Below are 15,028 nucleotides of genomic sequence, written 5' to 3' on the forward strand. Positions count from 1 at the left end.
CTGTGTCTATTTTTGTGTCAATACCATGCTATTTTGGTTACTATTGCTCTGTAGTGAATTTTGAAGTCAAGTGGTGTGATGCTTTCAGCTTTGTTCTTTTTACTCAAGATTGCTTCAGCTATTTGGAGTCTTTTGTAGTTCTATATGAATTTTAGGAGTTTTTTTTTGTATTTTTTTGTTTTACCTTGCAGATTCAGCTCAAAGGATGTTTTATCTATTTCTGTGAACAATGTAATTGGTATTTTAATAGAGATTGCATTCAATCTATAGATTGCTTTGGGTAATATGGACATTTTAACAATATTTGTTCTTCCAATCCACGAACATGGAATAGTTTTCCATTTATTTGTGTCCTGTTTTCTGTCTTTCATCAGTTTTTTTGTAGTGATCTTTCTCCTCCTTGCTTAAATTTATTCCTAGGTATCTTGTATTTCTGCAGCTATTGTAAGTGAGATTTCTTTCTTGATTTCTCTTTCAGATAGTTTGCTGTTGGCAAATGGAAACACTACTGAGTTTTGTATATTGATTTTTATATCCTGCAGTTAACTAACACAGGTTCACGCTTGTACCAGTCCAGCTTCCTAGTCGTCTTCCGTTCCATATTTGTATCTCTACAGCAGTGAGAAATCTGTTTCCCCAACTTCCTAAACCTGAGGGAGTTGGAAAGGCTTCTTAATCAGTCTTCAGCCTCTGTCTTTAGGCCTTTGAATCATCTGTGCCTTCCCAAATGTTTGTTGTTTTCATATCTTAGCTTTTCTCAGATTTAGTAGGGCACTAATTTATAGGCACCCTCTTCTCCTTGCCTTCACAACAAGCACTTCTTGATTCAGCTAAACCAACTATCTATCTTCATCTTCACTACACCTTCAGTAATTTGTTGACAGCAGTTTAATGTGTTGCTTCCTCTTCTGTTTTTATGTTCTTTTGAGTTTACGTATTTTTATATTCATTAATTCTCATTTTAGTGGGGTTTGGGGATGAAGTACTGATAAATATAGTTCAGTACACCATATTTAGTTGACACATAATTTTTAAAGCTGTCTTTTGCTTTTATTACCTCCATTTTCTAAATTAAACACTTTGCTGGGCTTCTCATCTTGCTTTACAATTATTATGGGACAGAAGCATTTCACATGAGATTCTTAGCTAACGCTTCTCTCAAAAGATATATTGCATTCTTGTCTGTTACATCGTTTAGAATTTACATAGTTTCATTTGCTAGTATTTCAGTAATAGTCCTTGCATTGCTTTACTGCAGATTCAACCTTCACAACATACTGTAAAAACACAAACCCACCACTGAATCCTTGATCTTGTGATTGGCGCTTAATGCCACCAGATGGCGAGCATGAGCCCTTGTCAGACAGTTAAGGCAAGAAACTTGAAGTGGGTGCTTTTTTCATATTTTATATAATCAAACTAGAGTACCTAAATTTGAAACAGCCAGCTTTTGAAAAAGCTGGTAATGGTTGTATTGCAGCAGAAAATCATAGGCTTTGGACTCAAATGGGCTTGAGTTCCAATCCTGCTTCTAATTGCTACTCTATGGTGTTAAACATAAGTTTCATAGTTTATTAGAGCTTCCTTATCCTTAGAACTGGGATAGTAATAGCTTTTTTGTGTAATTGCAGGGATTAGATGAAACAATGTATGGAAAACCCCTAGCCTAGTGACTGGCGCTTGGTATTCAATAAACATTAACCCACTTTCTGTCACTTCCTTTTCTTAGAACTCCTGCTTCCTTTCTTATTCAAGAGTTTATGTGTCTAAAACTTGGTAATACAATCTTTTGTAAAAGTCTTTTGTAAGCTCTTAGCACTGATAAACTCAATTTAAACCGCACAACATCCGTGTAAGGTATAGTTAATGACTAGGAAAAAAGCTAATGATTCTATCTTTCCCCTCCATTTAAAACACATCCAAGAGTGCACAAATACTAAATGATCACCCAAATGTTACACTTCTCTTCATTCTGAATCTTTGCCTGAAGCCAAGTGCCCATGTTGTGATTTGCTGTTAAACTTAAAACTGTTGCAGTACTCTCTATATGTAATACAATCTTTTGTAAAAGTCTGTTGTAAGCTCTTAGCACTGATAAACTCAAACCACACAACATACCTATAAAGAAATTATTAATTTTATCTGTATTTTAAAGATGGAGAAACTGAAGCACAGAGAGATTGTTAATTCACTTGGGACACATAGCTTAAATGCCATTTCTCATTTCTTTCTTTTTTTTTTTTTTTTTTTTTAAAGAGAGAGGGCCTTACTCTGTGTCCCAGGCTAGAGTGCAGTGGCATGATCCTAGCTCATTGTAACCTCAAACTCCTGGCCTCGAGTGAGGCTCCTGCCTAGGAGTAGCTAGGACTGCAGGTGCATACCACCACACCTGGCTTTTTTTTTTTTTTTTTTTTTTTTTTTATGGAGTCTCGCACTATCGCCCAGGCTGCAGTGCAGTGACACAGTCTCTACTTACTGCAGCCTTCAAGTGATTCTCCTGCCTCAGCCTCCCGAGTAGCTGGGATTACAGATGGACGTCACCATGCCTGGCTGATTTTTGTATTTTTAATAGAGACGGGGTTTCATCATGTTGGTCAGACTGGTCTCGAACCCCTGATCTCAGGTGATCTGCTTGCCTCGGCCTCCCAAAGTGCTGGGATTATAGGTGTGAGCCACCGCGCCCAGCCCTATTTTTCTTTTCTTTAAAAGAGGCTTTTACTTTAAAAAAAAAAAAAAAAATTATTATTTATCAAGTTTTTTTTTTTTTTTAAATCATAGGGCAATTACCTTAGATCATCAAAATGCTTTCCAAGGTTGATTGTTAATAAAATTGGAGTATTTGGTAGCTAATGCTTAATTGTATTTTGGGATTATCTTACTTTTCTCCCACTGTGTCTTTTCACTGTAATTTAAAATACATTTATGTTTTGGCCGGGAGCAGTGGCTCACGCCTGTAATCCCAGCACTTTGGGAGGCCGAGGCGGGCGTATCACGAGGTCAGGAGATAGAGACCATCCTGGCTAACACAGTGAAACCCCGTCTCTACTAAAAATACAAAAAACTAGCCAGGCGTGGTGGCGGGCGCCTGTAGTCCCAGCTACTTGGGAGGCTGAGGTAGAAGAATGGTGTGAACCCGGGAGGCGGAGCTTGCAGTGAGCTGAGATGGCGCCACTGCACTCCAACCTGGGTGACAGAGCGAGACTCCATCTCAAAAAAAAAAAAAAAAATTATGTTTTAATATTATGACAAAAGGACAAAAGCTCTGCTTATTTTGAGGTGAGTGAACATAGGCACTTATCCTTTTTTAGTGTTTACTCTTTAGGGTTCATTTTCTTGGGTACCACTACATTTCTTTCAGTGAAGTAAGCCAGTTATATTGTCAGGGAACAAACAATAAAGAGGTTGGAGGGAAGAGTTTATAATTTTTTTTCTTGTTATTTTCAGTCAGAACTACTTCCTTTTGAAATGTATTTTTTTCCATCTCCAGTGGCTGAGCGGAGGGTATCTTGATTTGAGGTCCCTGAGTAGCAGATGGTTTGTGTTGAGAGTAACTGATTAAAGAGCCCTGGTTTGTTTTTTTTGTTTATTTTTGTTTTTTTTTTAATCATTCCAGGTCTTGTCATGTCTTAGGAAGTTTGAGCCTGTAGCCCAACTGAGTGGATTGTTATTCCATATTAATATGGTCTTTGAGATATCAAAAGTTAAATATGTATGAACACATGAATTACGTTTTCACGCTTTCTCTTTTTTTCCTCCAGATAGCACAACGATAGAAAAATTAAGAGCTATTTGTTTAGACCATGCCAAACTTGGGGAAAGCAGCCTTAGTCCATCTCTTGACTCGCTTTTCTTTGGTCCTTCAGCCTCACAAGTGCTATATCTAACAGAGGTTGGTTTTTTTGTTGTTGTTGTTTTGTTTTAATTTATTCTGTGTTCTTTAAATTTGACCTTTCATATGGTAAGGTGAATGATTTGGTTAAAATTGTAATGAAATAGTTTTGAAATGAAATATTAATTTGAAATAAATAATAGTGAGATGGTCAAGAATTTCTTGGCAGTGACAATAGTACAAATAGAAGTTTGTTTGTTTGTTTGTTTTTAATCTTTTAATACAGCCCTCTCCCCCTCTTCTCTATTTTTCCAGGTAGTCTATGCCTTGTTAATGCCTGCTGGTGCACCTCTGGCTGATGATTCCTCTGATTTTCAGTTTCACTTCTTGAAAAGTGGTGGCCTACCCCTTGTACTGAGTATGCTAACCAGAAATAACTTCCTACCAAATGCAGATATGGAGACTCGAAGGGGTGCCTACCTCAATGCTCTTAAAATAGCCAAGCTTTTGCTAACTGCCATTGGCTATGGTCACGTTCGAGCTGTGGCAGAAGCTTGTCAGCCAGGTGTAGAAGGTGTGAATCCCATGACACCGGTAATACAGACTTTTAAAAAATCTTTTTATAATAGTAGATAGCAGTTTTTAAAGTAAAACTAATTAGTGTTTTAAATGTAGAGTTCAAGATTGACTCAGTGTTCAAAGTACCTTATTTCAGAGGTTTTCTTTATGATGTTTGTATTAAAAGTGCAAATACTTTTCGCTGACTGCTAATAATATGAGGGTAGTTTCTCCCTGCCCACTTAAATCTCTCTTGACTTTCAATTATTTTAAACCTAACAAAAACTCCATGTGAATCTCTTATTAACTTGTGCCTGGCAGATATATAAAGACACAGATTGTAATAAGAGATGTAATTGGTTTATCTAGTTGCTTGTTTCCCTTCCCACCTTGGGCTTAAACCCAAGTTCTGAGCTTATTCTGACTCTGTTTCTGCCTTGGTGGCATTCTTGATCTATGTCACAAAAAATTCTCAAGACATACCGGAATTTGATACTTATTTATAAGAGATCAAACTATGCTTTTAATTCTAAGTAAAATTTCATAAACATCATAAATGATTGTTTTACTAAGTTACTGATAGAAGGTAAAAACTTCAGGGATAAAGATTTTCTTCTTTAGAAATGGCTTAGGTTTCAATTGGGGAGATCAGAATGTTGATAATTATGGTAATATCACATATAGTTGTTTTAGCTGTGATAGTATTGTGGTTATGTTTAAAAGGAAGAGCCCCCTATATTTTTGAAGTGATTGCTGAGATACTTCCAGGTGAAATTATATGATATCCAGGATTTTCTTAAAAATAATCCTGGGGTGGAGAAGTGATGGAAAGCAAGGGAAGATAGATTAAATAGTTTGGTCCACTGGTGATAATTCCTGAAGCTAAATAATATGTACATGGGAGTTAATTATACTACTTTGAACACTTTGGTGTGTGTTATGAATTTTCTGTAAAAAAATGGCTCAAATTTTATATTGTTTTGTATCACAGGTCCCATCTTTGTTAGGATTTTTTTTTTTTTAAGTAGTTTTTATTAAGTAAGTAAAAAGGCAGCTTCTTGTTAGGATAAAAACAGATTTTTGTCATGATCCCTGACACAGATGCTCAATGAAGTACGCAGAAAACAATTACATGTATCCACTTTCACCTTTCTTCAATATTTATTCAGAGTATGTGCCACTATGGATACAGAGGTACATAATAACCTCTAATCTCAATGAGCTCACAGTAGGGAGTCCAGTGCAAAATTAGTCATATAGAAATATCTTAAAATAATATTGTAGAAATATTTACAGTATATACATAGGAGGGGAGTTGCAACTTGAAGGCAGTTAGAATTACCTCGCTAACAATTACTTAATGAAATTAATCTGTCACTGATTTAACAACTTGATTATACTGTTAAGTAAAAACTAGGGTACCTTTTGTACATTAGTCCTCTTACTGCTTTTTCAGTATTCCTTAATTTTTCTTTTTTTCAAAGCAAAACGTGATAATGGGGAATACAAGCAGGGTCTACCCAAGGCATGTACATAAAAGACATACAATACTTTACTGAGTCTCTAGAAGGAACTAGGCTATTTAGTTATCATTATCCCCTGCAAGTTAAGCTGAGCCCAGATTTAGAGACACGAGTTGATTGCTCTAGAATGAGGATTTGCAGACACATGCCACTATAGTGCGCAAGAAAGAGAGGAAGCCCACTTTGTTGGCAGTGCTTTTCGTGTAGGTTGCCACAGGTTCTATAATGTGTATATGCAAGGCAGTCGTTCTGAGGGAGTGGGTGATGAATGAAGAGCAAATGGTTAGGTCTGGTTATGTACAAATTATTTACTCCAAATAAAATGGTTAACTTTTTTCAGATCAACCAAGTTACCCATGATCAAGCAGTGGTGCTACAAAGTGCCCTTCAGAGCATTCCTAATCCATCATCCGAGTGCATGCTTAGAAATGTGTCAGTTCGTCTTGCTCAGCAGATATCTGATGAGGTTAGTTTTATCAAGACTTCTGTCACAATTTTAACTTTCCTAGGCCCACTTATTTTAATCACTGTCTCATCCTTTAGATAATGTTCCCTTAGTATCAGTTTTGTCTACTATTAATATTAGTACTTTCTATTTTTAATCAACTATATGTATAATAAACAGCATCCTTTTAAAGTGTACAGATTGGGTGATTTTTTATTTATTTATTTATTTTTTGAGACAGAGTCTCACTCTGTTGCCCAGGCTGGAGTACAGTGGTGCCATCTTGGCTCACTGCAACCTCAGCCTCCAGAGTAGCTGGGATTACAGGTGCCCCCCCGACCATGCCCAGCTATTTTTGTATTTTTAGTAGAGATGGGGGGGTTTCACGATGTTGGCCAGGCTGGTCTCGAACTCCTGACCTCAGGTGATCCGCCTGTCTCAGCCTCCCAGAGTGCTGGGATTGCAGGCATGAGCCACCGTGCCCGGCCCAGATTCAGTGAATTTTGGCATATATGTGTGAAAATACTGCTGCGGTCAAAACCAAGTATTTTCATCACTCTTTATGCCCTTTTGCAGTTTATTCTTTCCCCAGGTAACCACTGCTCTTTTTGTCCCTAGAGAGTGTTTTTTGTCTTCTGGAGTTTTATATAGATGGATTATAGTATGTGTTCTTTTGTGTTGGGCTTCTTTCACTAAGAATAATGACTGAGAATTACCTATGTTGTGTGGATCAGTAGTTCATTCCTTTTTATTGCTAACTAGTACCCGTATGAATATTCCACATTTTGTTTATCCATATTACTTGGTGAAGGAGAGTTGGATCGTTTTCCCTTCTTGGCTGTGAATAAAGCTGATGTGAACATTGTGTACAAGTGTTTGTATAGACATAAGTTTTCATTTTTCTTGGATAAGAAACTACAAGTGGAAAGATTGTCATCTTTGTAGTATTATAATAGTAAAGAGCTAGATAACTTGGGAAGCATACTTTGCTGTATTGCTGTTTAAAGGCTGGAGGTGGGGAATAAGCCAGGTGTAGTGACAGATGCCTGGAGTTCCACCTACTTGGGAGCCTGAGGTAGGAGGATCTCTTGAGCCCAGGAGTTCAAGTTTGTAGTGAGCTGTGATCACACCACTGTACTCTAGACTGGGTGACAGAGCCAGAGGGCTCCCCCCAAACCTTTTTTGTTTTCTTTTTTTCTTTTTTTTCTTTTCTTTTTTTTTTTTTTTTAAAGACAGAGGCAACTTGGGAATTTAAAGACAATGATACTACACAGTAATTCCTGTTTCCTTTACAAGGTGAAACATTTTTGTTTTTCTAAACATAATTTCACTCTCATTCTATCAACAGTTCTGTTTACTCATTATCTTGCAGGCTTCAAGATATATGCCTGATATTTGTGTAATTAGAGCTATACAAAAAATTATCTGGGCATCAGGATGTGGGTCGCTACAGCTAGTATTTAGCCCAAATGAAGAAATCACTAAAATTTATGAGAAGGTAAGAATTATCACAGAACTGTATTCCTTGTAAGCAAATGTTTCTTAATTGTGCATGTGGTTTGATTTTTATTAGGTTTGCTATTTTTAAAAATTCAATCACTTGCATCTTAATGGTTGAAAATTAACTGATAGCTATATTGAGAATATGGTAAAATTTTACTTTGAAAATGAAGTACTTAAGAATCCTGCTATGGGGCTGCTTTTTAAATGAAATTGCCTTTTTCTGCTTCTTGTGGGGGTCAGATATAATTATCTCATACTAAATTTGCTTTATCCCGTTTTCCTTTTTCTTTTATCATCTTTCTGTCCTGCGTAAATTTTGGTTTGTCAGTTATGGTATGGCATTTAAGTGTTTTTTTTTTTTTTAATTTATTCTCTTGAAGCAGTCAAAAATAAGACTGTTAGCCAATTAGGTATCATTCCTGACCTTCTATTAGATTAAGCAAATTATCTACAGAAGAGAAAATGTGGTTGGCTGTTTCATTTATCATGTATACCTGCTCCTGATGCTACATATTTAGAAGGAAAAATTGAGTTACAGGAACTTCCCTGGCTTGGTAGAGCTTCCTTTACATGGCCAACATAACCCTGATTCGCCTAGGATATATGTTGATGTTCCATAGTATTTGTCTGGCACAGCCCTAGGTATTCATTCAGTATATTAACTGAATACTTATTCTGTTTCAGGCATGTACTATAGTTACTACTTTTGGATTAATGAAGTCAGATTAGAATTCATTAGGCACCTCCCCAAGCATATTTTAGGTTGTAAGTCTTTGATACCCTTCCTGAATAGTCAAAGACAATTGATTTTGAATAAAATGGCACAATAGGCAAGCAACATAATGGAACTAGTCAAAAGTACCTAAGTGCTATTGTGGTTCTTGAGAAAGGATTGGTTGTTGGTTCAGAAGTAAACAACTCAGAAAGTCTCAAAAAAAAAATAGGTAGTGTGCTCCTCCAACCCTCCTTGAGACATAGGAAAATAATGGAATTAGACTTTATTTTCTATTATAGTCATTTCCGGACTATTCTAAAGGGGCCTCAAGAGTTACATGCAGCCTTGGAGAGGCTGAGGCCAGGTGGTTTAAGTGAGTAGGTGAGTTTTAAGCACTAAATAGAAGTCGTATAAGATTTTTCTTAACCTCTTTGGGTAATTTGTTCTTGATTATAATTTTACAGACCAATGCAGGCAATGAGCCGGACTTGGAAGACGAACAAGTTTGCTGTGAAGCATTGGAAGTGATGACCTTATGTTTTGCCTTGATTCCAACAGCCTTAGATGCTCTTAGTAAAGAAAAGGCTTGGCAGACATTCATCATTGACTTACTATTGCACTGTCACAGCAAGTACGTGTCTTTTATAATTGTAAGAAACTTACTTTTGTAAATGGAGTGAATTAATTTAGGCTGGTAAAATGTGTCCCAAAAATTAAATATTTATTGTCTCTATAGCATATTGGTATTGAGGAAAATAGTGTTTTGTTTAACCTAAATTTGTTTGGTTTTAGTCTCTGCAAATGCCAGTATTAATTGTCAAAGCATGATTTTTTTCTAATTCTAGAATTTAGTTTTACCTAGAAGGTATATAGGTTAGCCTGTTTCTAAAAATCTAGTTGGCAAGATTTAAATCATATAGGATATTAGCCTCCTATCTTAGATTCCTAGATGCCAGGTTTTTTTAAAGCCAAACAGAATTTGATATGAAATTTGTAAGACAGGGTCATTGTAAGAACTTTTGCAGTTTACACTGAGAATAAAGATAAGTTATGAAGCTCATGTTTCCATTTCAAGAGCGTTTAATCAGTGGCAGTAATTTTGTTTTGGGCTTCTTTTTTGTGCAAGTCAGTCAGATTTATAGAAAATGTTGGTTTCCATCCTCATGTATCAGTCTGATCCTGACCTTCGTATATGGTAACTTTATAAACTTGAGCTCTAATAGTGTCACCATTATATGTAATTAATCTGTTTTATCTATATTTTGTGAAAAGACACAAAATGTTTACTTTCATCATTCGGTCACATGCCATTCAATAATGACAAAATTCATTGATGAAAGGTTAATGTAAAGTCACAATAAGCCATTTGTTGAAATGAAGCATAGTGATAAGTAAAGTTTTAAAAATGTACATACTGTGGGGGATAGGGTTCAACTTGCCCACTCAAGAGGATGTAGAGTCTGAAGTGGGAATGTCACTTTAGAGTCTAAAGTGATTTAGTGGATTTAAAGTATGAATGTCACTTACTTTAAGAAGTTCCTTGGTGTAAGTTCTTTGAAGACATCCAGTTCAACCTATTCAGAAACTCTTTTAACAGGATTCCCCACATATCAGATTGGGCGTGCTATCTCCTTGAGAAGACAATTCTGCACATTGGAAAAGATAAATAGGTTTAGTAAGTCTAGTTCCATTTAGTGATACATACATGTGGGAATGGTGAGGATAGGAAAGATGATTAGCCAACAGTTTTAATGATGTCAAACCTAGAGGGTAGCAAGTTTCTTATTCTATGTTGATTTTTTTTTTAATATTTAAATTAGGAACTTATTTCACCTCTTAGTCTAGTAACCGTTAAGGAACTTGGTTTAACAGGGTTTTTTGCCCTCTACCCTTTATGAAAATTACCCTTATATAAGTCAGAACCATTTTGCCTCTCTCTTCCCTGAAACTTGCATGCAGTGTGGTAAAGTACTGTAGAAAGCATGTTATCTCATTATGTCACCGTATTGTCTGCAATAATAAAGAGGGTGTTCTAAGTTAGGATTTTTTTGAGTTTTAAGTACCTGATTTTTATAAATATCTGAATACCTATGTAGGTTCAAAATCCATTATTTCCCGTTTGTAAGAATTTGTCAGCAAGTCCAACTTGGATATTAATCATTGGCATTAATATTCTAAAATCTGAATCCCCAGGCCAGGCGCGGTGGCTCACACCTGTAATCCCTGCACTTTGGGAGGCTGAGGCAGGTCAGGAGTTCTAGACCAACGTGGCCAACATGGTGAAACCCCGACTCTACTAAAAATACAAAAAATTAGTTGGGCTTTGTGGTGGGCACCTGTAATCCCAGCTACTTGGGAGCCTGAGGCAGGAGAATCAGTTGAACCTGGAAGGCGGAGGTTGCAGTGAGCCGAGATCACGCCATTGTACTCCAGCCTGGACAATAAGAGTGAAACTCCGTGTCAAAAAAAAAAAAAAAAAAAAAAAATCTGAATCCCCAAATACATACTGGCCCCAGGGGTTTCAGATAAGGGATTGTGAGCTGTGTACAAGTCTGCCCCTCAGATAGAGTTTATAATCCTACAGTAACATTTAAGCATAGTTACTTACAAGGTACTTCTCACTTAATCCCTATAGCAACTCAGAAGTAGACTTTGCTGATGGAGAGGCACAAGGACTGTAGAAATTAAATGACTGACAAGGACATAATCATCACTAAATGCTAAAACTAAGACTGAAGGTTTTCTACCTCTTGAGTTCTGACATTTCTGTCACACAAATTGGGCTCTGGGTGTAATTATAATCCACCAGCAAATATGTGAATCCCTGTGTATGTGCTTGGCCATTAAAACCAAAGTCAAATAAGGCAGTTCTTGCATTCAAGCAACTTTGAGACAGAAATTGGTGCCATAAAAGGTAAAATACTTTGAGAATCGGAAAGGGAATATCTTACTTTCTACCTAGAAGGAGCAAAAGTGAAGGTTTTGTGCTGGATGTAGCATGTGAGCTCGTGTTTGGGTAGGATTTATATGTGCATCAAAGTAGAAGATGGTCATTGCCAATGTACTCTCTCTCTCTCTCCCCGCCCCCCTCTTCTCCCAGTTATGTGGCTTTTATTTCATGTGTCTTTGGACTCCATACACTTTCCTCCTCATGGTCTACCCTCATCTAAGCAGTCTGTATCCATTGCCTGGACAATCATAGTATCCTCGATCTTCCCACCTGTAGTGTTGTACTCTTCTAATCTGTTCACTACACAGCAAACAGAGTGCTCTCTAGAAAATATGATCATGTTGCTTTCCTGCTTAAAATCTTTCCATGTCTTCCCATTATCTTTGAATTAAGTTCAGACTTTTAAATTTGGCTTATAAGCACTCCATAATTTGGTCCCTGCTTCTACTTACTCAGAAGTTTCAACTTAAATGCCACATATTCTAGAAACTTTTCCTTATCCCTAAACTAGGAAAGGTTTCCTAGACCTCTGTTCCTATTAGATGGTCTGCTTCCACATCATGACACTGACTTTATTTTATTATAATTAGTTGCAATGGATTTAAATTCTTTTAGATAAATGATATTCTTTTCTGCTGTTTCCACAGCCTGTTGTTTTATTCCCTGCCTAGTTAACTCACTTATGTTACCTCTCTGATCCATGAAAGCATTTGACTTTGCCACTCCTGGGATAGTGCTTTCAGAGCAGAGCTGAGTAGTTGGTTTAATGTTTAGAAAAGGAATCAAGGATAATACTGTAAAGAAGGTTAGTGGGAGTCAGTTTGACAGAAGGCCTATGGTGCTAAGGTCTAAGCAGCATTTGATTTTAATGTGGTGTAGGCAGTCTCATGTGTATGTTTGGTAAATATTGATCAAATACCTGTTGTATACAAGACACCACCTACTGTGGATATGGCAAAACGGACAAAATCTTAGCCTTCTAGGAGCTTACATGCCAAAAGGGATGGGAGAAGAGAAGACATACGAGAAGTATATCAGATAGGAATAAGTGCTATGGGAGTGACATGTAAAGCAGGAAAAGGGGCTGTGTAGTACGGGGCATGAGTGGAGTTCAGTTTTTTATAGGGTGGTTGAAGAAGACTTCACAAAGGTGATAGCTTTGTTTAGAGGTCACCTTTTATCACTACCTTTCAGAGCAAAGTAATAATCCATGTGGCTCATGGGGAAAGTGTATTTTAAGCAGAAAAAAACAACATATATATGTCCAGCCATGTCAAGAACATGCCTGACATGTGAAAGAACAGCAGGGAAACTGGAGTGGATGGAACAGAGGCGGTAGGGGATGGGGAGTAAAGTCAGAGAGGATAACAAACACCCAATGAGGGTTTTTATAGGTCATCATGAAGACATTGACTTTGATCCTAAGTGAGATGGGAATCTTTCAGAGGGTTTTAAGCAGATAAATGATGTGCTCCGCCTTAACTTTGTAAGTTTATTCTGGTTAAGAATAGTATGTAGGATAGCAGGAAAAGCAAGCTATTTTATGAATTCAAATGAAAGATGACAGTGGGCTGCGTGCAGTGGTTCATGGTTGTAATCCCAGCACTTTGGGAGGCCAAGACAGGAGAATCACTTGAGACCAGAAGTTCGAGACCAGCCTGAGCAACATAGTGGGACCTGTCTCTAAAGAAAATAGAAAAAATAAGCCGGGCATGGTGCACATGCATGTAGTCCCAACTACTCAGGAGGCTAAGGTGGGCAGATCACCTGAGCCCAGGGAGGACGAGGCTACTGTGAGCCGTGATCGTGCCACTGCACTCTAGCCTGGGTGACAGAGCGAGACCCAGTCTCAAAAAAATAATTTTTTTTTAGCTGGATGTGGTAGCATGCACATTTAGTCCTAACTACTCAGGAGGCTGAGGTGGGAAGATTGCTTGAACCCAAGAGTTTGAGGTTACAGTGAGCTAGGATCATGCCACTAAACTCCAGCCTGCGTGACAGAGGGAAACCCTGTCTAAAATAAAAGGGACTGACTATCGTGAAGATAGAGGCAACAGGATTAGTTGACAGAAATATATTTCTTTTGAAGCACTGTAGAAGTCTGCATTTGCTCAGGAAAGTTTTATCAGGAATTGATAAGCATCAACTTTTTATTGCCCCCCTCGCCCCCACATTTGGGCTGCATACCTAGCTTGTTGAAAAATTAGTAAACCAAAGCAGTGGGAATAACATATACCTTTGAAAATCTGATTAAGTTATGGGCTTGTTCCCAGAAAACTAGATATGCCTAACTTTGGTTTACTTGGGTCCCCCCCAAACTCTGCCTCCAAAAATTTTAGGGGCTTCTGAATCCCTCTGATTTATAGGCCTGTGGACTGTTTTCAGAAACCTAAGATACCCTCTAGGGAGGGAAGTTAGTACACAGAATGTATGCTGTCAGGTCCTTTACACTTGTACTTTAAATTAGGTTCTAAGGGCTGGGCTCAGAGGCTCACGCCTGTAATCCCAGCACTTTGGGAGCCCGAGGCGAGCCGATCACCTGAGGTCGGGAGTTCGAGACCATCCTGACCAACATGGAAAAACCCCGTCTCTACTAAAAATACAAAATTAGCCAGGTGTGGTGGCATATACCTATAATCCCAGCTACTCAGGAGGCTGAGGCAGAGAATCGCTTGAACCTCAGAGGCGGAGGTTGCAATGAGCTGAGATGGTGCCATTGCACTCCAGCCTGGGCAACAAGAGCGAAACTCTGTCTCAAAAAATAAATAAATAAATAAAAATAGGTTCTGAGTTACCTAGTAACTAGCACAAAGACAGAAATGTAGTTATCCATGAAATGCAGTTTGTGATGTCTGTAAGGTATTCACAAATGCTTAGCAGGTACTTGTTGAGCATCTTCCATGTGTCATACGTTGTTCTAGGTGCCAGGACCTCTGGCATCAAGAAAGCCCCTACCCTGAAAGAGCTTGCTTTGTAATGGAGATAGACTACACATTTGATAACTGGTTCTTGAGCTCCCCCTATATGCCAGATACTATTCTAGGTTCCAGAGGCACAATGTTAACTAAATAGATGATGTCTCTGCCCTCTTGGAGCATTTTATTCTAGTAAGATCTATATAGTACATAATGCAGTTTTTAAAAAAGATAGATCCGTGATTCCCAGATCTGAGAATCATGAGACAAGTTTTTCCCAAGGGTCATCAGAGAGAAAATATGGTATTGTGGTTCTCAATCTTTTTTTTTTTTTTTTTTTTTTTGAGATGGAGTCTCGCTCTGTCACCAGGCTGGAGGAGTACAGTGGCATGATCTCGGCTCACTGCAGCCTCCGCCTTCCAGGTTCAAGCAATTCTTCTGCCCCAGCCTCCAAAGTAGCTGGGATTACAGGCGTGCACCACCACGCCCGGCTAATTTTTGTATTTTTAGTAGAGACAGGGTTTCACCATGTTGGCCAGGATGGTCTTGACCTCTTGACCTCGTGATCCATCTGCCTTACCCTCCCAAAG

The 15,028-nt window shown here is 37.9% G+C and overlaps 2 protein-coding genes across 6 annotated transcripts in view; both read left to right on the forward strand.

Annotated features, from left to right (window-relative positions):
- Positions 1-15,028, forward strand: part of DDX3X (DEAD-box helicase 3 X-linked) — a 451,205-nt gene that overhangs the window by 244,184 nt on the left and 191,993 nt on the right. The window lies entirely within an intron of this gene.
- Positions 1-15,028, forward strand: part of USP9X (ubiquitin specific peptidase 9 X-linked) — a 152,541-nt gene that overhangs the window by 93,842 nt on the left and 43,671 nt on the right. For all 5 annotated transcript variants that reach the window (XM_050776170.1, XM_050776169.1, XM_050776171.1 and 2 more), the window contains exons 22-26: positions 3,759-3,889; positions 4,145-4,423; positions 6,251-6,376; positions 7,728-7,853; positions 9,038-9,204. In XM_050776170.1, coding sequence (XP_050632127.1) covers positions 3,759-3,889; positions 4,145-4,423; positions 6,251-6,376; positions 7,728-7,853; positions 9,038-9,204 — 829 coding nt within the window. The remainder of the gene's footprint in view (positions 1-3,758; positions 3,890-4,144; positions 4,424-6,250; positions 6,377-7,727; positions 7,854-9,037; positions 9,205-15,028) is intronic.

This window comes from Macaca thibetana, chromosome X, assembly GCF_024542745.1.
Source record: "Macaca thibetana thibetana isolate TM-01 chromosome X, ASM2454274v1, whole genome shotgun sequence".
NCBI lineage: Eukaryota > Metazoa > Chordata > Mammalia > Primates > Cercopithecidae > Macaca > Macaca thibetana.